The 26,101-nt window shown below is 43.3% G+C and overlaps 1 protein-coding gene across 2 annotated transcripts in view; it reads left to right on the top strand.

Moving 5' to 3' along the window:
- Nucleotides 1-26,101, top strand: part of GXYLT1 (glucoside xylosyltransferase 1) — a 145,387-nt gene that overhangs the window by 104,094 nt on the left and 15,192 nt on the right. For both annotated transcript variants that reach the window (XM_029615449.1, XM_029615450.1), the window contains 2 exons: nucleotides 22,981-23,104; nucleotides 24,254-24,426. In XM_029615449.1, coding sequence (XP_029471309.1) covers nucleotides 22,981-23,104; nucleotides 24,254-24,426 — 297 coding nt within the window. The remainder of the gene's footprint in view (nucleotides 1-22,980; nucleotides 23,105-24,253; nucleotides 24,427-26,101) is intronic.

The following is a 26,101-nucleotide window of genomic DNA, read 5'->3' as shown; positions in this document are numbered from 1 at the left end:
CGGCAGGGCCGTGGTGGAGCTCATGTCACCACGGCCCGAAGAACAAGGTCATGTCTAAACGTGCAGGTGCTCCTCCTCCTTCCTGCCTGCGCGGCCCCGGAAGAAAAATGTTGCCGGAGCCGCGTGGGCAGGAAGGAGGAGGAGCATCAGCCACGTGCAGAAGAGGAGCAGCGTTGTTGCGGCGGGCTGAGAAGAGGAGGAGGCCCGGTAGCAGGGCCGCCACTTTGGATCGGCCCGAGAAGATCAGGGCTGCTGCAGAGCCCATCCTGCAGTGACCCGTGAAGAGGAGGCCCAGAGGTAAGAGAGAGGCTGAGAGCCCGTAGAGTGTCTGTATGAGATGAGTTGAGAGATGAGATTGTGTGTGTGTATGAATTGAGTTGAGAGATTGTGTGCGAGTGTGAGAGTGAGTTGAGAGACAGCATGTGACAGTGAGAGCCTGTGTGTATGAATGATTGTATGAGAGAGAGCATGTGACAGAGCCTGTGCTTGAGCAAGACAGCATGTGGGAGTGAGAGAGCCTGGGTGTGTGAGAGTCAGACAGCATGTGCAAGAGAGAGACTATGTATGAATGATTATATGAGAGAAAGAAAGCATGTGAGAATGAGAACCTGACTGTGTGTTTGAGGGAAGAAGATAGATGGAGAGAAAATAAATAGAAAAAAGACAATATGAAAGGAATTGGCAAAAAAATAAGAAAGGGAAGGTGGAACAAAAAATTCAGACAACCGATTAGAAAACTAAGATCAGACAGCAAAGGTAAAAAAAAAAAATTACTTCTTACTGATTAGCACATGTAATCTTTGGTAATGTGCAAGAGTAGCACTTTCTCTATGCGGATCTCACAATGTACGAGATCAACATGGAGGAAGTGGAAACCCACGGGGCCTGCATAGAAGAGGCAGCAGAATGGGCTTCAGTGCCAGTAGCAGCAATCAGCACCACCCCAATAGCCATGTGGCATCAGTGACAGTGGCAGCAGAGGAATGAGAGAGGCTCCGAGGTTGCTGGCAAAAGAAAGAGAGGGGGCTGCCTTTAGTGTGTGCATGTGTATGAATGGGGGTGTATGAGTGTGTATGAATGGGAGTCTGCCTGGGGGTGTATATGTGAGAATGCATGGGTGCCTGCCTGAGGGTGTGTCTGTATGAGAATTGAATGGGTGTCTTCCTGGGGTTTCTATGTGTGAGAATAGGTGCCTGCCTGTGTGTGGTGTATGTGAGAATGAATTGGTGCCTGCCTTGGGGGTCTGTGTGTGTGAGAATGTATGTGTGCATGCCTGGGGGATGGTGAGGGAGTGGTTTGAAAATGAATGGGAGCCTGCCTGGGTGTGTGTGTGTGTGTGAGGGAGCCAGAGAGAGTGAGAGCATGAGTGTCTATGAGAAAATCCAGGGGAGTAAGAGTTTGTGTAGGGAGTGTGTGTGGAGGGGGGGAGAGTGTCTTAGAGCCTGAGAGTGTCAGTGTCTGAGAGCGAGAGGTTATGGTGGGTATAAGAGCCTGAATGTGTATGTATGTGACAGTGTATGTGTGAGAGAGAATGGACATGTGAGTATATGTGAGAGAGAGAGGATAACCTCCTAATCCTTGACAATATCAGGGTGACTGGAAATCAAGAACTCCCACGTATGGACAGCAGGGGCTTTTTAAAATCCTTATTAGTTTTAATTATTGGGTGTTATTTGATATATGTGCTGTTTTGAAATATTTTATTGGTGGTTGGGAAATTGTAAAAAATGTATATGATTTTAATTAATAGCAATTCTATTTATCAGTAGTTTTAAAATATTCTTTTATTAGTATGGTTTTACTATTATAACTGATTTATTTATTTATTTAGGAACTTTTATATACCGGTATTAGTGGGGACATCATACCGGTTTACATTTGAACAAAAGACTTGAAAGTACATATTAACAACTGATGCTTTATGTTTCTTGATTTTATTTGTTTTATGAGGAATGGTGGTTCTGTTTTTCCATTGTTAATACAGAGTCTGGCTTCTTGGGATTTCCATTTCAGTTTTTGTCTAATTTGTGCTCCTTTATTTTGTATTCTGTATTTGGTGAGGGTCTGTCTCTGCTCTGTGTGTGACCACAATGAGAGATTCTGCTAGCATAGGGATCTATAGCAATGGGGTTTGTTTTGTTTCCTCAGTAGGTGGTGTATTGGTATTCTAGGACCCAGTGTAATAATTACCCTTGCTTTTTCACAGGTAGGGTGGTTGTTGTTTGAGTCCTTGGTGTTATTACTGTTACGTTACGATGGGATTGCAGTATAGATTTTGAGTGTCTTTTTTGCGGGGTTTTGTTTTAGTTCACAATGTGCCTGGCAGTGGAAGGTGTTTGTGCTGCTGTTACTGTGAGGTGACACCAGAATTTGAAAATATTTTTTAGTATGATGAACTGTAAGGAAAACATCCAAGCTCCATTGTTTGGGGGAATTTCAGTGGTTGCACAGAATTACAGAACTGGAGGTGCAGGATTTATATTGACATTCCGTCCCTTCCTATAAATTCCAGACTTCGCTCTCATAGCCATATAGAATTAGTTGAATGAGGCTATCAAATAATTTTATAGTGTGAAACTGGCCAGCTTTGGACTTTATTAACACCAAATATTCAAAAGCTGTGTTCATCCCATCAAGCTCATATATCTCATTAAAGAGGTAAATTGAATAACACAATAACTTTGTTTTATTATTGTTACTCATAAATTATAACAATAACATTAATCTTGGAATATTATATATTTTTAATATAAATGAAAGGTTTTCACAAGATAGGTTGTGTCGTGAAACATTTTATTATGTATATATTTAAGGAAACATACATAAATTGTCAATACATTTCGTTCATTTAACCTTTAACCTCTGGTTTGCTAGTAGACTGAATTACTGTGTCACGAAATTGTTTGTGTAAAAAGTGTGTCACCAACATTAAAAGTTTGGAAAGCTCTGAACTAAAGAGTAGCAAATCACCTGTATCAGATGGTATATACTTGAGGGTTCTGAAAGAACTCAAATAAAATTTCAGATCTATTACTAGTAATTTGTAACATATCATTAAAATTGTACATTGTACTTGAAAACTGAAAGGTGACTAATATAACCCTGATATTTAAAAAAGACTCCAAGATGGTCTAGGAAACTATAGACTGGTGATCCTGATTTCAGTGTCTGAAAAAATCATGGAAACAATATTCTAAAAATCAAAATTACAGAACATATACAGAAGAACATGGTTTAATGGGACAGAGCCAGCATGGATTTACCCAAGGGAAGTCTTTCCTCATAAATCTGCTACATTTTTTTGAAAGGGGTAATAAATATGTGGATAAAGGTGAGCTGGTAGATGTGGTGTATTTGGATTTTCAAAAGGCATTTGACAAAGTCCTGCATGAGAGACTTCTAAGAAAATTAAAAAGTCATGGGATAAGAGGCAATGTACTTTTGTGGATTGCAAACTAGTTAAAAGAGAGTAGGATTAAATGGTCAGTTTTCTCAGTGGAGTGAGTTAAACAGTGGAGAGCCTCAGGGATTTTTACTTGGATCAGTGCTTTTTAATATATTTATAAATGATATGGAAAGGAGAAAGGTGATCAAATTTTGCAGATGACACAAAATTATTCGTTAAATCACAGATGGATAGTGATAAATTGCAGATGACCATATGAGACTGGAAGATTGGGTTTCCAAAGGTAGATGACATTTAATGTGGATAAGTGCAAGTTGATGCATATAGGGAATAATAACCCATGCTGTAGTTACACGATGTTAGGTTTCATGTTAGAAGTTACCACGCAGTAAAAAGATCTAGGCACCTTAGTGGATAATACATTGACATTGTCAGCTCAGTATGTTGTGGTGGTTAAAAGAAGAAAGAGAGTGTTAGGAATTATTAGGAAGGCAATGGAGAATGTCATAATGCCTCTGTATTGCTCCATGCTGAGTAAAAATGGATGCACCATCATCTTTTTTTTTTTTTTTTTTTTTTTAAAGGACTGTCCATAATACTTCTTTTCTACCCCACTTTCGTTGCAGTTCAGTTGCTTGGAAATTATTTTTGCTGAAAAAATCTCCACCGTAGTGAGGGTAAACGTAATCAGTCCCAACCTACAATGTAACCCTACTCTCACTCAAAATTTAATTTGATAAATTATTATATGGGATGGTGTAGGCTTCATACATAATCTGTTGCTTGCCTCCATGGCCCTGCTTACAGATATTTCAACATGGCCATGTTTCGAAAAGATGTTTTCTTCATCAGGGGAGTTATTTCGTCTTCTCTCCTCGCTGTCGGGTCTCCATTCTTACTCTTAATGGCGTTCTTCTTCTCCTTCCCAAAAAGCAACTGCTTTTTTATGCTGGTTAGATGATCAGCTTTGCACCAATGAAGGGTTGCTACAGTTATTCGTCATCCTGTCTTAATCCAATCACCGTCCTTCAGTTTGATTTGTTCAGGTAATTATTATTCAACCTATAAGAATTTGCCCCCATGGATTTTTATACTAAAGATGCCCAATTGATTTCTTCGTTTAGTCCCGAAGGAGTGACTGTATGGAGTTTGAAAATCCAATGTTGTTCATGGAAGTTTAGACTCTTCTTGAGGTTGCCGCCTCTACTATTTGATTCCACTGAATCTATAATTGCCTATCGTAACTGTTCAAACGTATGTTTCTGTCCTATACAATGTTCAACCATTGGAGCTTCTGTAGTGTTGGTGTTAAGTCTAGATCTGTGTTCTATTAATCTGGTTTTTATTGCTCTAGAAGTTCGACTGACATAGAACCTGCGCCATACTTAACATCAAAAGAGAAGAGATATTTAAAGAAGGAATACTCAGTGTGCCAAAGTTCTAGAAACTTTGACAAAAGTGTTCCGTGACAGGGCTCCATCTGATGATGTCACCCATATGTGAGGACTAACATCCTGCTGTCCTGGGAGAAACCTGTTACAGGTAAGCAACTCTGCTTTTGTTGCGCACCCCGTCCGCGTCCGGCCCGTGCACAGGCCTGCTCACCTCTCTGGTTCTACGGCAGGTCCCGGGTCGGCCTCCCTAGCGGCAGGTGCGAGCTCTTCCAGGCCTTGGCGTCCTGCGGCGGCAGTTGCCGGTCCTTCCACCAGGCCTCGCCTCGGAGTTCGGTGCCTTCCATGGCATTGGTCACGCCCCTGCGCGCGCGGACCACCCGGTCTCTTGTAGGGCATGGGGCATGCCTGCACTTCCTTGCCTTGGCAATCGGGTTAGTATTGTGCTAGATTGTCACTGCGTTCTGAGCCTTGTTCAAGTCTTGTTCCAGGATCCTTCTGTTCCATCCTTGTTCCTGCATCCTTCCGTTCCAGTGTCCTCTTCTTCCTGTGTTCATCTGTCATCTCCCCATGGTAGTAGTTCCGGACTGTCTCACTGGTACTGACCTCGGCTTGTTCCTTGAACCTGCTGCCTGCCTTCTGACCTCGGTGTTGCGTCCGTCTGTCTCAGATGGCTTCGACCTCTGTGCCTCACCTTTCTCTCTGCTCTCTCCGCTAGCCTTGGGAAGATGGCTACCGCCGCGTCTGCATGCCGCTCTCTCCGGTGTCCCCGGAATGGCAATGGCAAGGCAATCCGCCATATTTCTTCTGAGGGTCTCCTAGGGTGCGCGTCTTTATCCACGTCATGGCGGGAAACTCAGGGGCGGCCCCCTCGAGTGATGTCACGCCATCCGGGTATTTAGCCTACCCTTTGTTTGCTAACAAATCTAGTTAGCAAGGATTGGACTTGTCCGGTCTAAGCTACTCTACCGCTTCCCTGCTGCCGCTGGAAGCTCTCTCTACCCTTCGGGGTAATTCTCTTACCTGGGTACCCGCTCCTCGGGGGCCCTTTTGCTTTCTTTCAGGTACCTATCAGGGATCAGGTACTCGCTCCTTGAGGGCCTGCTCTCCCTGCCTCGGTGCCTGTATTCAACGACTTCTTCCTGCTGGGATCTCCATCTGTACAGCTACCAACTTACGGGCCGATTCAGTAAAGTCCGCGGGAGAGCGGGCGAACAGGCCACTCGCCTGTGTGCGTGATACAGTATTTAAATGAGGGCCGGCGGTAGAAATGGGCAAAAGGAGGCACTCGGGACACTAGCGCGTCCCTAGCGCCTCCTTTTTGACAGGAGCGGTGGCTGTCAGCGGGTTTGACAGCCGACGCTCAATTTTTCCGGCATCTGTTCTCGAGCCCGCTGACAGCCACGGGCTCAGAAACCAGAAGCCGGCAAAATTGAGCGTCCAGTTTTCGACCCGACAGCCGCCGGCCGACTTCAAATTTTTTTTTTTTTAACTTTTTTTACTCTTCGGGACCTCCGACTTAATATCGCCATGATATTAAGTCGGAGGGTGAACAGAAAAGCAGTTTTTACTGCTTTTCTGTGCACTTTCCTGGTGCCGGAAGAAATTAGCGCCTACCTTTGGGTAGGTAGGCGCTAATTTCTGATAGTAAAATGTGCGGCTCGGCTGCACATTTTATTTTCTGAATCGCTCGCGAATACCTAATAGGGCCATCAACATGCATTTGCAGGTTGAGGGCGTTATTAGGTTCGGCGGGTTGGACACCCGTTTTCCGCCCCTTACTGAATAAGGGGTAAGGGAAAACGCGCGTCCAATGGCAGGTTAACAGTTCGCTCCATCGGAGCGCACTGTACTGTATCTGCCTGTTAGTGAGTAATCTAACATTGTCAGTCTGTCTCATCTACAGATCAGCACTGGGAACCTACATCCTGCACTCCCTATACTATCATTGCGAGACGGGTCTCCTCTGCTGAGGGCCTCTGGACTGCTACCTCTGGATCATCTCACTACTGCCACCTCTGGTGGTATCATTGTGCTATATAATAAAAGACAAATCTCTGTGTTTGCATGTCTAGAGTCTAGCTTAGTACTGTGGTTCCTCACGGGGCTCCTCCCCGTGGGAGTGGTCATCACCACAGTACCCAAGAATCCACTCCAACACCTCAAAACCATAACACTCGGCCTGCATGTGACCTTGTCTGACCTCCTGAAAATGACCCCTGCTTGCTGACCATTCCTCGGACTGACCCTCAGATTCTGACCTCTGTCTGATTGACCATGTCTCCAGATTCTGGTTCTGTTACTTGCCTTGTCATCGCGTATGCTGTTCTGGTCCTCCTTGATCCCTTTGACTGCCAGTCTCGAACCCGACCACGCTCCTCTCCTGTCTGTGGGCATGCCTGTCTATCATCTCTCCAGAAGACCCTGCAAGGCCCACCTAAGTCCAAGCGGTCCGGGTCCCTACAGGCTCCACCAGGGGGGACCGCGGGCTTCCATTGGTGAAGCTCATCCTAACCTCTGTCTCCTCCAGTGCTCCGCCCCCTGGGGGGGGGGGGAGGTGTTTCCTGGTCCCTACCAGGGAGCAGTTCTCCTCTGCTCCAGGACAAGGGTCCACCCCCAAGCGCAACAGGTTGCCAAGGCCATGGACTCGGCAGAGTCTCCCGCCTCTAGGGCCCTACTGGATTTGGCCGCCACAGTCAAAGAACATCATCAAGCTTTGAAATCACTGGCCTTTTCGGTGGAAGAGCTTCATTCCCAGCTACGAGATATAACTTTGGCCAATCCCGTGGGCCTATCGACCTCCATGCTTCCCAAAGCATCATTGGCACTTCCTGCACCTTCTCCATACAATAGGGATCCACACTCCTGTCGTGGCTTCCTTAATCAGTGCTTCATGCAATTTGCACTGCAACCCTCTTTCCTGAAGGAAATCACCAAGGTGACCTTCATCCTATCTCGCCTGGAAGGGAAGGCTCTTGCATGGGCCTCTCCCTTATGGGAATTCTCTGATCCCATATTTTCCAAGTTATCTGAATTCATCGCTCTCTTCAAGCAGACCTTCGGAGACCCAGGCTGTAGCCAGCCATAACTTACTCCACCTTCTCCAAGGATCACGGACCCTCTCTTGAGTATATGGTGGAATTTAAGACTCTGGCCACTGAGCTTGGGTGGCAAGAAGATTGTCTGCAAGCCATCTTCCTAGATGGACTCTCCTGCGCTTTCAAAGATGAGCTCTCCGTCTGTGAGACTCCCACGTCTCTAGAAGACCCGATTTCCCTTGCTGAGAAGATAGATTATCACCTCTGGCAAAGACGCCTAGAAGTAAAGGCTCCCCGCTCTCCTACACCACGTCCCATGCGTATTCCTAGTCCTCCAGCTAAGACTCCAGCACCACCACCCTCTTCCGTGGTGGAACCTATGGAGGTGAACCGTGGGCGATTGTCTCCGACCGAACATCTCAGGCGGCAGAAGGAGGGTCTTTGCCTTTACTGTGGCACTTCTAGACATTGTCTGGGGAAACTGCAACGCCTGAGCCTGGCGGAGGTCCCGAGCTTAGGCGCTACTGTTACTGGCCCTCAACTCTTGCTTCCTGTTTCTGTGGGCATCAAGGCCCACATCTTCGCCACTACTGCTCTTGTCGATACCGGAGCAAGTGGCAGCTTCACTATGGATGACATTGTCAAGCTTCTGAACATTCCTCTTCAGCTATTAGAAGTGAGCCTCTGCATCGCCTCTATCCAAGGAGAACACCTTCCAGGGCTCATCACCCACCAAACAGTGGCTGTTCGTCTTACTGTGGGCACTCTCCACGAAGAGATGTCCTATGTATTAAAATGATCAACACATCCAGTTATCCTGGGGCTGCCTGGCTCCAGGCCCATGAACCCCAGTTCAGTTGGCATTCCCTGCAGTTGGTGCAGTGGGGCTCTAAATGCCATAAGACCTGTTTACGTTCTGTATCTCAAGTAGTTCCTGTTGTGGTCTGTTACTTTACCTGGTTTGCCTCCGCAGTATTCTGTCTTCAGATGTCATCTCGAAGCAGAAAGCGGATACCTTGCCTCCGTTACGCAAGTTCAATTGCCCTATAGAACTTCTGCCAGGCACAATGCCTCCCAAAGGCAGAACTTATCCACTGTCTCAACCCGAGACCCAAGCTATGTCTGAGTATATTAAAGAGAACCTAGAAAAGGGTTCATTCGTCCTTCTGATTCCCCTGCTAGAGTGGGGTTCTTCTTCGTTAAGAAAGAGGACGGTGGTCTACGCCCTTGTATTGACTACAGAGGGTTCAACATTATAACCCGCAAAGACAGATTATCCCCTGCCCCTTATCAGTGAGCTGTTTGATTACCTTGAAGGGGCACGGATCTTCACCAAGTTGGATCTGAGAGGTGCGTATAATCTGGTATGCATCCAACCTGAAGATATCTGGAAAACTGCATTCAACACGAGGGATGGTCACTACAAATATACTGTGATGCCCTTTGGGCTATGCAATGCCCCAGTGGTCTTTCAATGCCTTATGAACAAAATTCTCCGAGACCTCTTGTACTCCTTTGTAGTCATATATCTTGACGACATCCTAATCTTTTCCAAAGACCTTGAATCTCATCGAGATCATGTTCGGATCGTCCTTCAATGTCTGAGAGAGAACCATCTGTATGCCAAGTTGGAAAAATGCCTTTTTGAGCGTAATCGCTTACCCTTCTTAGGGTATATCATATCTGATCAAGATTTCTCCATGGATCCAGAGAAAGTCCAAAGGATCTGTGACTGGCCCCAGCCAGTAGACCTACGGGCCTTACACAGTTTCCTTGGCTTTACCAATTATTACCAGAGCTTCATTGCCAATTATTCTACCTTATTTGCCCCGCTTACCGCCATGACCAGGAAAGGGGCTAACACTAGGGTAAGGACGCCTAAAGCACCAGCCGCCTTTCAGATGATTAAGGAGGCTTTCTGTTCTGGCCCTTGCCTTCAGCATCCGGACCCAAGATGTCCTTTTGTCGTTGAAGTTGACGCCTCTACAGTTGGCGCAGGAGCTGTCTTGAGCCAGTTTTCTCCCAAGGCTAAATTGATACCTTGTTCATTCTACTCACATATGTTCTCTCCTACAGAACAACGTTATACCGTTGGTGACCGAGAACTCCTCGCAGTCAAGTGGCACTCAAGAGTGGCGCCTTTGGTTAGAAGGGATGCAACACAAGTTTACCATCTTCACTGACCATAAGAACCTTGAGCACCTTAAAGAAGCTCAACTCCTGAATCCTCAACAAGCCCGATGGGCGCTCTTCTTTGAACGGTTCAACTTCGTTCTATGTTTCCGCCCAGGTTCCAAGAACCTCCGTGCTGACCCACTGTCAAGATCATTTGAACCTGAAGATGTTCTGGAAGTTCCTAGCTACATCATAGATCCTGCCTGCGTATCCCTTGCTGTGACCACTACAGTTCCTACTGGAGAAACCGTCATACTTTGGATTTCAGTAAGGCATTTGGCACGGTTCCAGATAGGTGACTTAGAGTTGCCCTTGGTATGGGCCCTAAAGTGCATGACTGGGTTAGAAACTGGTTGAGTGGGAGGTGATGAAGAGTATTAGTAAACAATCATTCCCAGGAGAGGGGTGTTAATAGTGGTGTGCTACAGGTGTCATTTCTAGGACAGGTGTTTCTCAACATTTTTGTGAGCTTCATTGCAGGAGTATTGTTGGAAAGGTTTATATTTTTGTAATGACACCAAAATGTGCAACAGAATAGACAGCTAGAACGCTGTGGAAAACATGAGGGATTTAGCAAAAAATTGAGAAATGGTCTGGACCAGTGTTTCCCAAGCTTTTTTATTTTATAGCACGACTGGCACACAATCAGCTTTCTCATTATCCATTCCTCTTCTCTTCGTTCCCCCACCCCATCCCCTGACATCATTATTACCTTCTCCTCCCCCACTTCTTCCCTCCCCCCAGCATCATAATCACCTTATCTCCCTTCTCCCCTGAAGCTCTTCATTTCCCTTCCCTTCCTTTCTCTCATCACCTTCCCTTTCCCTTCATCTCCCCCACCCCCTGGCATCACTTTCACTTCTCTTTCCACTCCCTCCACTCCCCTCCTGGCAATCTGCTTCTTTTCCTTTTCCCTCCACCCCCTGGTATCAACTTCCCTTCCCCTCACACCTTGGCATCAACTTTCCTCTCATTCTACCCCCTGGCATCACCTTCTGTTCCCTCCCTCGCTCCCTGGCACCATCACCTTTCCTCTCCTTGCACCCTTCTGCCACCCCCCATCGTGCATCATCGGGGGGTGGCTCAAGACAATCTGCTGCCTCAGTTGAGGGATGAGATGGTGCCCCCCCCCAAAGGCACAGCATAGGTACGATTACTGGAGAGGCCGCCTTTGGAATCTGGCCCTTTCAGCAATTTGATATGCTGGATAAGGGGGTAAGGCAGAGTCAGGGCTCCCAGAGGAATGGCACAGAGGGTCAGTCACATCATTTTTAGAGAGATGGGAACCCTACCACCTGCCTCCCATAGTTCCAGCATCTGCCCCCCCCTGGGGATTTGAGAGATGGGTGAATGATAGGAGTCTGTATGGTGTACTCTATTGGTTGGTGCAGCGGTATTAGGTTTCCTAGACCTTATAACTCTGTACCCTTTTCTCATACACACACACGATTAAAAATTATACATTTATTTTAAAATTTCTTATTAACCAATTTCCCAACCTAAAAGATTTTTACATGAAAAAGGACATTCAAAGTACAATATTCTTAGATAAAAATATTTCCAACATGTTTATTAAATTTACATGCACTGCCGTAGCCAACCAGAAAACCCTGCAGAAAAGACACTTGAAACACATATGGTATTAGGCATAATGTAAAGCACATTGGGTGTAGGCTAGGCCATGAATAAACAGAATTAAAATATAGAACACCTCCCATAATCAAAACAGCATTAATTATTAGCACTCAAAGCAGTAACAACCCTACCTAAGAAAAGACAACACTGCAAATATTACACCAGGCCTTAAAACACCAATACACCTCCTATTAGAAAAAGAGAACAAGCCTGGCTGCTATACATACCTACACAGTAACTAAATAGTAGCAGAATACCTCACCTTAGTCAGAAATGCAAACCACAGATAGCCCCTCACCAAATAAGAATAAAAAGACCATGACGTATAAATACAAATATGCACACACAAATCTGCTTCACTGTTTTGAAGGAGTTAATAAACATGTAGATAAAGGTAAACCGGTTGATGTAGTATATTTGGATTTTCAGAAGGCATTTGACAAAGTTCCTCATGAGAGGCTTCTAGGAAAAGTAAAAAGTCATGGGATAGTGGCGATGTCCTTTCGTGGATTACAAACTGGTTAAAAGACAGGAAACAGAGAGTAGAATTAAATGGACAACTTTCTCAGTGGAAGGGAGTGGGCAGTGGCGTGCCTCAGGGATCTGTATTGGGACCCTTACTTTTCAATATATTTATAAATGATCTGGAAAGAAATACGAGTGAGGTAATCAAATTTGCAAATGATACAAAATTGTTCAGAGTAGTTAAATCATAAGCAGATTGTGATAAATTGCAGGAAGACCTTGTAAGACTGGAAAATTGGGCATCCAAATGGCAGATGAAATTTAATGTGGATAAGTGCAAGGTGATGCATATAGGGAAAAATAACTCATCCTAGTGTTACACAATGTTAGGTTCCATATTAGGTGCTACCTACCAAGAAAGAGAGTGTACAATTCTGGTCGCCGTATCTCAGAAGAGATATAATTGCGATGAGAAGGTACAGAGAAGGGCGACCAAAATGTTAAGGGGAATGGAACAGCTCCCCTATGAGGGAAGACTAAAGAGGTTAGGACTTTTCAGCTTGAAGAAGAGACGACTGAGGGGGGATATGATAGAGGTGTTTTAAAATCATGAGAGGTCTAGAACGGGTAGATGTGAATTGGTTATTTACTCTTTCAGATAATAGACTAGGGGGCACTCCATGAAGTTAGCTTGTGGCACATTTTATTTTATTTATTTATTTAAAAATGTTTATATACCGCCTTTACAATTCAAAAGAATTAATCAAAACGGTTTACAACCAAACATACATAATAAATAAACTTAAAAATGCAACAAATTAAAACTAACATTAAAATAATAGCACAATAAACATTCATGCCCTACGACTTTAGACAGTAAAATTAAATTGACTGTAGAGTATTATTTCTTATGGATATTGTCTGTTTGAAGGTAGATAATGACAATGTGGGAGATAATATGGTTATTGTCTGTTTGAAGGTAGATAGTGACAATGTGGGAGATAAGTGAGTGTTAATTTTATGAGTTAGAGAATAAACTATAGGCTTTCTGAAATAAGTAGGTTTTTAGTGATTTTTTAAACGGTTGTATAGAAGAAGGTAAGGCGGAGGAAATCTGGGAGTGAGTTCCATAAAACAGGGCCTGCTACTGAAAAAGCCCTTTTTCTAGTTAATTCATGTTTTGCCAATTTGATGGTAGGTACGTCTAATAGATTTTTGGAGAGAGATCTGAGATATCTGGAAGGTTTGTATATACGGAGATTAGTGCATAGCCAGGTAGATGAAGTATTGTAAATAAGAGAATGAATAATTGATAATACTTTGAATTGAATTCGGTATTTAATTGGTAACCAGTGAAAGGAGAATAAGACAGGTGTTATATGATTTCGGTGTGAGGTACCTTCGAGCAGCAGTGCAGCAGAGTTCTGAATTAATTGCAAAGGGTATAAAGCGGAGTCAGATAAACCTAAGAATAGGGCATTGCAATAGTCCATACCCGAAAAAATTAGAGACTGCAAGACAGTACGATAATCTTTGAAAAAAAAATTAAAACTAATCGGAAAAAGTTCTTTTTCAGTCAACACACAATTAAACTCTGGAATTTGTTGCCAGAGGACATGGTTAGTGCAGTTAGTATAGCTGTGTTTAAAAAAGGATTGGATAAGTTCTTGGAGGAGAAGTCCATTAGTTGCTATTAATTGACAGCCACTGCTATTACTAGCAACAGTAACATGGAATAGACTTAGTTTTTTGGGTACTTGCCAGGTTCTTATGGCCTGGATTGGCCACTGTTGGAAACAGGATGCTGGGCTTCATGGACCCTTGGTCTGATCCAGTATGGTATGTTCTTATGTTCTTATGATTATGTGAACAAGTTTTGAAATGGGCTCATGATTCCAAGTTGGCAGGACCCTAGAGATGTTATGAAGACGCTATTGGTGTTATTGTTTGTAAGGTTTTGGGTGGACCCTTGGACACTGTGGCAGATAACCACGCCCACGGGGGGAAATCCTGTGGGGGGCCACAGGTCAGGCTCAGCTTTAGGACACACAACACAGAATTATTTTTTATTAAACAAAGTTGAGAAGCCACCAGAGGTGGCAGTAGTGAGTAGAGATGAAACTCGGCTGGGCTTGTAGTCCCTCAGGACACTAGAACAGCGATTCTGCAATAGCTGTGCTGTAGTGGAGAGGAACTGAGATAGTGAGTACAGTGGAGCATACACAGGGTTCTGGATTAGAGCCTCGTTGGTTGATTACTCGCACAGCAGTTTCTCCCAGAAGGTAACACAGAAGCTGGAATAGAGGCAGGCCCTCGAGAAGCGAGTACCTGGTTCCAGGGAACAGCTCTGAGAGAATATAGATGGTAACTCACTGATGGTGTAGGCAGCGGGTTCTTCCAAGCAGAAGTGAGCTCAGGCAGTGAGTCCCCAAACATGGGCCTTCGAGGAGCGAGTACCGGTTCCAGACAGCGACCTGAAAGAAAAGAGAGAGGCCCCCGAGGAGTGGGTACCCCAATAGAGTAAGTCCAATTAAGGAGAGGCAGAATAGCTAGGTACGGAGAGCGAATCCCATCCGTAAGGAGTCCCTTCACCTTGCTAACTCGAATAGCTAGCAAACAGAGTAGGCTTTTGTATCCGGGATGCGTGATGTCGTCACAGGGGGACGCCCCTGAGGTTCACACCAAAGAAGGAATAAGAAGCAGGGCCACGCGGTGCGCGCACCCTATGGTAGCTGAACAACATGGCAGGATGCAGTGCCCAAGCCGGACCGGGGACGCCAGAGAGGACGGCAGGCAGATGCCGCGGCAGCCCAGATGTCCATCAACCGCGGGAGGAGTCGCCAAAGAGGTAAGGAGGGCGGAGTGGAGATGGGCAGCGACAGTCGTAACAATTGGTGGCTCAACACCTGCACCCAACAGAAACCGCCTACAGGAAAGCCTTGGGGCTTACTCCAACCACGTCAGCATCTCAACGGACTTTATTACAGACCTGCCTTCATCCCAGAACAATACCATAATTTGGGTCATCATTGACCATTTTTCGAAGATGGGTCACTTTATTCCCTTCCCGGGCCTTCTGTTGGCCCCAGAATTAGCCAAGTTGTTTTTGAAACACATTTTTCACCTCCATGGACTCCCCAAGGAGATTACCATATTTTTCGCTCCATAAGACGCACCTAGGATTCAGAGGGGAAAAATTAACCAAAAAAAAATGGTTCTGTTCCCGGGCGACTGTGCATCTTATGGAGCAAATTAGGGAAGTGCATACATTTTATTTTTTTTTGGTCCCCATTTCGTTTTTGGGTCTGGGGAGGGCCATTTCGGTCCACTCCCCAGATCAGAAAACCTTTATCATTCTCTTTCTGTGGGGGGGAAAAAAAGAACCCCCCGCTATCCCAACCCTTTAAATTTAATTAACTGCAACCCCCCCCCCCCCCCAAGATTTGCCAAAAGTCCCTGGTGGTCCAGCAGGGGTCCGGAGCGATCTCCTGCACTCGGGCCATCTGCTGCCAGTATTCAAAATGGCACCGATAGCCTTTGCCCTTACTATGTCACAGGGGCTGCTGGTGCTATTGGTTGGCCCCTGTCACATGGTAGGAGCAGTGGTGCTCCTACCATGTGACAGGGCCGACCAATGGCACCAGTAGAGTTTACAACTTCTTCCTACTTAGCATTCCAACTAATCAATGCGTGTAATGGCTAATTTAACCTGCTTATCGACTGAAAAAGCAAAACTAACAGGTGACTTCTGAGGATAGAAGAATGATCAGTCCCAGAATTTTCTGGAAAAGCAAATTTGCTTACCGTAAAAGGCGTTTTCCGTAGATAGCAGGATGAATTAGCCATACTCTGGCATGTCCTCCTGACTGCCCGATGCGAAATGGTGCTCCTACCATGTGACAGGGGCCGAACAATGGCACCAGTATCCCCTGTGACATAGTAAGGGCAAAGGCTATCGGTGACATTTTGAATACTGGCAGCTGACGGCCCGAATGCAGGAGATCGCTCTGGACCCCCGCTGGACCACCAGGGACTTTTGGCAAGTCTTGGGAGGGGGAGTCAGGAGGGTGGGGGGTTGTAGTTAATTAAATTTAAACGGTTGGGATGGGAAATGGGGACATAAAAAACATTTTATGCCCTACCCTAATTTGCTCCATAAGATGCACAGATGCCCGGGAACAGAGCTGGTTTAGTGCACAATTTTTTTTTTTTTTTAATTTTCCCGCTCTGAATACAAGGTGCATCTTATGGAGCGAAAAATATGGTAATTCCTTTGCACACACCCTTCCAATTTTATACAATGCTGAGAAGAATCTGAATTAACAGTGTGCTCTAGAATTCATAGCTGGGGACTCCCAGAGAGCATGGCTAATTCAGCCTGCTTATCTATGGGGAAGAAAGCAAGTTTGCTTACTGTAAACTGTGTTTTCCATAGATAGCAGGATGAATTAGCCATGTGTCCCCATGTTCCTCCCTGGAGAGCTTATTCCTTGGCTCTATCTCTGTCCTATTCTCCGCTGCATGTTTTATGCTTTCTTTAACTGAAGGGGGGAGGAGAATCGTGCAAGAACGGCTGGGCAGATGCACAGAGCACAGCTTTGAATACTTTGAGAGGATTCCGCATCGGGCAGCCAGGAGGACATGCCAGAGAGTACATAAGAACATAAGAAAATGCCATACTGGGTCAGACCAAGGGTCCATCAAGCCCAGCATCCTGTTTCCAACAGTGGCCAATCCAGGCCATAAGAAGCTGGCAAGTACCCAAAAACTAAGTCTATTCCATGTTACCATTGCTAATGTCAGTGGCTATTCTCTAAGTCAGGGGTCAGGAACCTTTTTGGCTGAGAGAGCCATGAACGCCACTTATTTTAAAATATAATTCCATGAGAGCCATACAATATTTTAAAACTAAATACAAGTAAATGTGTGCATTTTATGTAAGATCACACTTTTAAAGTTCAATAAGTCTCTGAAAATATTACACCAGGCCTTAAGACACCAATACATCTCCTATTAGGAAAACAGACCAAGTCAGGCTGCTATAGAGTCCTACACAGAAACTACACGCCAGCAGAAAACCTCACCTGAATCACGTGCTGACCCTCACCTAACATAGAATAAAGAGACCAAAACGCATAACTAGAAGCATGCAGAAAAAACTGAATTGGAAACTGCAACAAGCCAGAGTCTCTGTATGTAGTGTAACAAAGGAAAAAAGAAACATTACCCATCCTTATAAAACAAATCAAGAAATATAAAATCATCAGCAGTAAAACTGTACTAACAAAAAGAACATATTTCAAAACAGCTGATGAGTGGAATATCCAATAATTAAAAACTCATATAAAAAATTTCCAGATACCAACAAAATATTTCAAAATAGCAGACACAAAGACCCAGTAATGAAAAATAAGGATACAAACATTTTTTTGCTATGCATACCTGGGAACGTTTGATATCCAGGTGTCCTGAAATTGTTCTGAATTAGCAGGAGGGAGGGGTGGTTTGCTTGGAACTTTCTCCTCTCTGTCACATACCAGCGCTCTCTCTCACACTGGCTCTCAATTACACACCTATACACACATGCTCTCAGTCACTCACATATACACATGCTTTTTCTCTCTCACTTATATAGGCTCTTAATTACACATTTACACACATGCTGTCTATCTTTTCATACTTACACACACACACAGGCTTTCAGTCACATAAATACATGCTGTCTTTTTCTCTCACACACAGACTCTCATTCACATGCTTACAAACATGTCCTCTCTTTCTCTCATTTACACACAGGCTCTCAATCACATACTCACATGCTCCCTCACCTAAATCAGCTCTCAATCACACACAGACACACATGGTCTCTCTCTCTCATTTAAACACAGGCTCTCAATCACATACTCACATGCTCCATCACCTAAACCAGCTCTCAATCACACACAGACACACATGCTCTCTCTTACTTATACACACAGGCTCTTAATCATACATACACATGATTTCTCTCACACACAAAGGATCTCAATCATACACACATACTCTTTCACACAAACAGGTTTTCAATCACAAACTTACACATACAGGTTCCCAATTGTAAACTTACGTTCATGCTCTCTCTCTCACAGGCAGGCTGTCAATCACAGACATACTCTCTTTCACATATACAGGCTCTGTCATTCACATACATGCAATCTCTCACTCACACACACAGGATCTCAAACACACATGCTTGCTCGCTCATTCACTCTCTCTCTCCTCCACCACCACCCCGGGAACTCGCGGCAGCAGCAGCCTCCTCCCAACGCTAACCTCCTTCATTTTCAACCCTCGCGGAGGAGGAGTCCCATCGGCCGCGGTTGAAGCTCTTCTTTATTTTCCTCCGAGCTGCGCTGCACAGTCTTCTTTTCGTCGGACCGACGCTGACCACACTAGCGTGGTCTCTTCTTCCCGCGCACGCACCCGATGCTCACCACTTCCTCTTCCAGGCCGCGGGTGGGGGGGGTGGGGGGCGGGAAGAAGAGAGCATGCCGGTGCTGCCGACTCCAGCTATTCTGCCGCGTTCCGCCCGGGCTGACAGCATTTTAAGCCCGGGCGGAGGAGGACCAGGGAGCAGCTGGGTCAGCGGGGGACTGGAAGTAGATTTGTCTGCGAGCCAGATGCAGCCATCAAAAGAGCCATATCTGGCTCGCGAGCCATGGGTTCCCGACTCCTGCTCTAAGTGAACTTAATAGCAGGTAATGGACTTCTCCTCCAAGAACTTATCCAATCCTTTTTTAAACACAGCTATACTAACTGCACTGACCACATCCTCTGGTAACAAATTCCAGAGTTAATTGTGCGTTGAGTAAAAAAGAACTTTCTCCGATTAGTTTTAAATGTGCCCCATGTTAACTTCATGGAGTGCCCCCTAGTCTTTCTACTATCTGAAAGTATGGCTAAGTCATCCTGCTATCTATGGGAAAACGCCGTTTACGGTAAGCAAATTTGCTTTTCCAGAAAATTCTGGGACTGATCATTCTGCTATCCTCAGAAGTCACCTGTTAGTTTTGCTTTTTCAGTCGATAAGCAGGTTAAATTAGCCATTACATGCATTGATTAGTTGGAATGCTAAGTAGGAAGAAGTTGTAAACTCTTCAAGCATAAATATCTCCTTGTATATAAACTTTTTACTCAAAGTATTTTTCTTATTTATTGGATGTTTATACAAAAGGAATTTGTTTTCTCTCACTTTCATATTTATTAAAAAAATAAATGTGTGTGAACATTTGTAAGTAAACATTTTTTTACATTTTATGGTTTATTTTATTAAAGAGAAAAGGTTTTATTTCTTTTTCCCATCAAAAGGTTAAATTGTGTTATATCCATTTAATTAAAATGTCATTTTTGTAGGCTCCTTAATCCTTTAGCTTTTGTACCTAATTCATTATCTGTAGCTGTTACGTTTGCTTTTAAAATTGTCACATGAACTTAAGTGCCAATACTTCTGAACAATGTGTGTACAATACCTGTTGATAATTTTGACCAGAAGATGGTGCTGCAAGATTGTTTGCTAGAAGTCTTTGTGCATTTTCAAGTGAGATACAGAAAATGGATACTAAGTTCTACTATTTGAAATCTTTGATTTCTAAATATCTAACCTAAGTACAATAATATATTGAATTCTGCATATTTTTGTTACCCCTGCACCTCCAAATACAATGTACTTGTAACCTGCAACACCTCCTCCTCCCCCTCACTACTGATAGCAATATAACAGAGATTACTATTTTCATTTAAAGTAAACAAGTTATCAAAAGATACTGTGGAAATTTATCAGATCATATTATGATACATTGAACAGATAATACCCAGTTATGTATATTGGCATAAATATCTTCTGTATCTATGTAGAGTTGAAACAGAAATGTTTATAAAGTAAGAATTTATGCATGCTACTACATGTCTTATAGTAGCATGGAATTATTACTATTCAAATATTAACAAAATGATGGTGAAAAGGAAAAACAAGCTTGAGTCTTAATATAAAATTTCAAAACTGAGCAGTAAACACTGATGAATTACGACTTGGAATAGCAGCTGCTGTGGTTGAAAAGGAAAAGCTAAGCATTTGGAAGTGCAGCCATCAAAGGGCAAAAATAAACACAGAGACCATGGTTAATCACCATAATTTCATAGTTTACCAAATAATGGAGAAATTAATTTACTGATGTAGTATTATACATTTAGAAATGTGTTGGTATAGGTAAAGTAAATACATCTTGTATGCATACTGTAAGCACTGAGTTCAAGCCAACTGAGATGTTATTTTTTGGGTTTGCTGATGCTTGTATATGGTTAATTGTAGTAGCACTAGTTAAAAAGGTAAGCAAAGGAAAAACAAACTTTATTTTAAATTGATGTTTAACTCAGACATGAATAGTTACAGGGAAAATAGACCATAAGTGTCTATCTTACGATAGTCTGACAAATGAAGTATATTTAGTTGCAAGGTTTTAGAAGTCAAAGGATGCAGGCATGAGATGCCTACTATTATGAATTCAAAATAAATTTTAAGTATCACTTTTTGTTTCAGTAACTTTATGGTTAGCTCTGTTTCTGTTTGTGGCAGCCTGGAATTTTACAAAGGTCCCAATTCATATATTGAGATTTTATTTTCCAGACAATCCTCAATTAGCTAGTCAGATTGACCAACTGGCTTCTTTCCAGACTCACTGCCGATTGTCTGTATATTCTGAATGTTGAGCCTTAATAGATTTTGTTAGTGGTTTAAGGGAAACAGAGAAATAAGAAAGATTACTTATTGGTCTACCTTCAACTTTTAACTAAATTTCTATGCACCCTGCCCATATTGCACTACCTGTGACTTAGATAACTCCAGTTCACAAATACTGTGCTGTCTAGCCTCCCACTGACTACTGTCCACCTAGCTTTTGATTACTCAACTGCTGTTTCCAATTTGAGTAGTCTACCCAGATCCCAAGTTTTTTTTTCTCAAATGCGATTCTCTTATACACTATGCTGTTAATACTGAAAGTTTCACCAAACAGAGGTAAACTGGAAGAAGTCCTATAATCCATTTCAACTTGCTTAGATATTACTCTTTTGGTTGTCACGCTATCATTATTATTCTGCCTTTATCTGCACTTGGGTACCTTCTCTCTCTTCGTTATCTTTGACAGTTGCAAGTTACTTCACTCTCCATTTCTCAGGAACAGACTGTGTTATTTTTGTGGGCATCACAAAGCCATGGTAAATGACCCTGCCGTTTTGTAATTACCACGGTTTTTATCTTCAAGGGAAAAAATACCAGGGCAGTGAAAGCCCCCCAAATAAAGTATGATGGCAGTCCAAGGAGTATGGAGCCACCATTGTTTAAAGAGTCCAGTTAGCCCCAAGAAAGCCTACCTACCCTCAAAATAGTGTAAATCTCCTGGGGTCTGCATAGACCCCCCTGTCCCACCCCCTCCTTTGCAGGTGGCCCATTGTAAAAATAAAAAAACAAAAAAAACCCAAAAAACTTTTTAAGAAGCTCCAAACCACCCTTCATTCAGAAAATATGGCCATTGCTCTGGTGATCCAGTGGGCCCCCTTACCCTCACCCCTTAGACTTCCTCCTTACATACAAAGATCCCTTGTGGCCTTGTGGATCCCTGACCCCTGAACCCCCCCCCTCCCCCATGCTAAAAAAAAAAAAAAAAAAAAGTTATACTAGTGGTCCACTGGAGGCCTGTAGTGCCCCTTAGGCTCCAGGCCTGGGTGGTAGCCATTTTCCAAAATGGTGCCACTCAGCCTTTGCCTTATAATTTTTCTTGCAATGTATGGCCTATTGCAGCTTAATGAATGAGCCCCTTACATTGTAAACCATTTAGGTATAAGAAAATACCTACGTAATCCTCTTTGAAGTATTAACGATGATGATGAAATTAAAAAAAACAAAAACTACTCCACAAATTCTATTTTAATAGTAGGAAGGAGGAGTAGGCGAGTAATTAGAACAGAATACTCAGACCAGGGAAACCAGAGTTCATATCCTGCTGATTTTTTTGTGACTTTAAGTCAGTAACTTTATCCTTTATTGCTTCAGGTACAAACTTAAATTGTAAATTCTCTGGGGACAAGGAATACCTACTGTACCTGAATATAACTTGCCTTGAGCTACCATTGAAAAGGCATGAACTACATCTAAATATAGTGCTCATAGTCAGAAGGCTTCTCAGATCCATAATCCGATACATGGTCTAGTCTCACAGTAATTCCACTATTTTAGACATTTACAAACAAATACAAAAACTCATGGGTATCTTTGAGAATATTAAAGAGGGCTTCCAATCTAATTTCCTGGATCACAGTAGCTTTCCTAGCAAACCCTTTTGAATTCATTAGGATCAATTCAGATCTATAGAAGCAGAACCTTTGCATTTTTCATTGGAGTCACAGACTCTTCAGGCCTGCTTGAGCTTGCATTTTCTCAAGCCACCTAGTGACTCAGAACCAGAATGCTAGCTTCTTATCTGAACAAACTCCTATTCAAAGGAGGCCAGTGCATTTTTGCCATGACACCACTTTTAATTTCTAAGAATAAGCAATAGGAAAGGTATCTTTCCATTAATATCTGTCTGGTACTTCCAGATGACCTAAATTTTGGCCACTGTTGGAGACAGGATACTGGGTTCAGTGGGCCATTGTATGTTCCAATACTAATTGAATTATTCAAGGAGCTATGAATAGGGGAGCTTTACATGCACTCTAAATCAGTTTAATTTTGTTCAAAGAGCAGCAAAGTTATATATATTAGGATTTCAGTTTTTAAATATAGAATTGTTTGATATTTTTTCTTGGTTACTAAATACCTTGTCTTATTTTATAGAATGATATGACAACTGCACAGCTGCGATGGGGAGAGTTATTGATGCCCTTGCTTAAAAAATACAAACTGAACATTACTTGGGGGGATCAAGATCTTCTAAACATAATGTTTTTTTACAATCCAGGTATGCTGCTTTTAGTAGTGTTTTTTTAATCTTTATTTTGAAAGTTTTTCACAAATAAACAGTCACACAGCACTTTGCAAAACAGTACAAATTGCCCCTCCCCTCCTCTCACTCCTCTTAGACAAATTTAGTAGGTTTTATGTATTTTAAAACATATTCTTAAGTAATAAACAGTGATAAATTATATTGATCCTTTATATTTTATTTTTTAATCCCAAGTATCACCATGTTTTATAGATATGTTAGCTTTTCTAAAAAGAATAAAAGGAAAAACATGTACATGAATAAAAGGAAAAATATGTACAGCAGCAAGGATACTAGTTGGGTCAAACAGAAAAGAACATATTACCCCCGTTTTGATGGAACTCCATTGGCTACCTATAGAGCAGAGAGTCCAATACAAAGTGCTATGCATTTTACATAAAACAATCCATAGTGAAAACGTTGAATGGCTAAATGCGGTAATAAGACTGCACACACCGCAGAGAAATTTAAGATCTGCCAATAAAGGACTTCTATCTCTTCAATCATTGGTATCAGCAAAGCTAACATCTGTAAGGGAAAGAGCTCTGTCATTGGCTGGACAACAATTTGGAATTACAAATGTTCCAGAGGTTCAGGTAGGGTGTATGAGGGTATTCTTATTGAATTTTTCTCTGATCAGAGGAACACTAATAAGATTAGAAGCTAATGTGATCCAATTTAAGTAAAAAATCAAAACTTGGTTATACAAGCAAGCCTTTGGTACAGACAAAACCGAGACAGAATAAGTATTTTTAGTAACAGCGTGAATCCAGCATGCAGCATAAGTTTTCGAGACTGCTAACGATATGAATGCTTAGAAGAATTAGTTAAATTTTATTTTAAATTGTAATTTTTGTTTAATTTTAAGAACGTAAGAAGAATGCTTTTGAATATTGTATTGTTTTTGGTATCTGTTAGATAATGACAAATATTGTAAACCATTATGATGGTTGTATCCAAATAGTGGTATATAAAAGCTTTTTAAATAAAATTAATTAATTAATCAATACAATACAACTTTGTCTACGTGTTGTGACCTCGGTTTTTATATAATATCATAGGGACAATATGTCAGCCGTGTTTAGATTTTGAGTTTTGTCTTAACATGTATCTTCTTCTTAATAGATAGCCTATTTATTTTTCCTTGCCAATGGAATTACCGTCCTGATCATTGCATTTATGGCAGCAACTGTCAGGAAGCAGAAGAAGAAGGAATTTTTATACTCCATGGGAATCGAGGAGTTTATCATGATGATAAACAGCCAGTGTTCAGAGCTATTTATGAAGCACTACGAAATGTAAGCAACTATGTGTAGTCTTTCACATGTAACTGTTTTACCCCTTTGCTTCATATTCAGTATACATAGGGCCTAATTTTTAAAAGAATTTGCACATGAAAAAAATTGTGTAAATGGGCTTTTTGAAAATTGCTGTGGGGGTTTTGTATGTAAATGGCATGGAAGCTATTTCAAATTTTTATGAAAACTTGAAAGAGGCATTCCAGGGACATTCAAACACACACGTCCAATTTTCAAAAGTTAATGCATGTGTACACATTCTTCTCCATTGAAAATAGGCCTGAATTTTCACATATGGGTGACATCACAGGATGGAGCCCAATCACAGAACACTTTTGTCAAAGTTTCTAGAACTTTGACTGGCACCTACTGGGCATGCCCAGCATGGCACTAACCCTGCAGCCAGCAGGGGTCCCCCTTCAGTCTTCTTTTTTCTGCACAGCAGTAGCCACGCGGTTAAGGAGCTCCACAGAGATTCCTGACAGGAATTTTCCTCACGGAATTACTACAACTTTTCTTACCCCACAGGGGTCCCTCCTTCAATTTTTTCAAGCCACAGTACTCCGGTAATTTTTCTACCTGTTTTCGGTCGATTCCCAACGAGTTTGGCCGTTGACCGTACCACGGCTCAAACTTTTCATGGCCATGACATCGGGGTTCTGTCGGTGCCCGGACTGCAATCGCACCATGTTCATAACAGACCCTCATAAGGTCTGTGTAATGTGTCTTGGATGTGAGCACGATGTCCTGACCTACACCAAATGTGCCTTAATGACACCAAAAGGTCGCAAGGCCAGAATGGAGAAGATGGAACTTCTCTTCCATGCTCAAACCCAGACATCGTCTATTGCATCAACATCGTCAGAATCGGCACCGTCAACTTCGCGCCAGTATTGACCAGTGACCGGTGACCGTCCGGCATCGACGACTTCTCGGCCTTCAACCACCTCTACTCCCTCTAAGGGCCGAGGGGATCGTAGAGAGAAACATCGCCACCGACATCGGAAGTCTTGGACCATCGAGGGAGCGAAATCATCGACCTCACCATTGTCCGAGCCACCATCGAAGAAACCCCGTCCAGAAATGGCACCGACCGGGTTACTGAGGCAACCCTCACCAGAAAGGGGATTGGGAGCCTCAACTCCGCCTTTAACGGTGGTCCCTCCGGCTATGCCTCTGCCTCCTTCTGTTCCGGAGCCAGCGCTGCTTGCTCCAGGACTCCGAGAAGAACTGGACCGGCTGGTCCAGGAGGCCATCGACAAGGTGATGCATCAACTCCAAGTTCCTCCGACACAGACACCGGTACCGATTGTGGAACCGACCACTGACCCGATTCCGGCAGCGTTGGCACCACTGCTCTCGAGGTTGGAAGCGGTCATTGCCGCTTTTCCACCGATGGATTCCGGGTCACTGATGGCTCCGGTACCCTCTCCGCTTACCTTGTCATCGGGAGGAGAAACACTATTCCGCATCCCTGCATCGGGAGTCCTACCAATGCCGATGTGTCCATTGGTGCCACTGATCCATTCATTGATGCCCTCAATGCCTTCATCGGTGCCTCCAATTATTCCTTTGGAGCCTTCAGGGATTCCACCTTACCATCCCCCTCTGGCTCCTAGAGGGGCAGGTGCTGATCCCTACGATACCTGGACTGATGATTCTTCACCAAACACCA

The sequence above is a fragment of the Rhinatrema bivittatum genome, chromosome 9 (assembly GCF_901001135.1).
Source record: "Rhinatrema bivittatum chromosome 9, aRhiBiv1.1, whole genome shotgun sequence".
NCBI classification, from domain to species: domain Eukaryota; kingdom Metazoa; phylum Chordata; class Amphibia; order Gymnophiona; family Rhinatrematidae; genus Rhinatrema; species Rhinatrema bivittatum.
The sequence above is the reverse complement of the archived record's forward strand: the minus strand, read 5'-3'. Positions and strand labels throughout refer to the sequence as shown.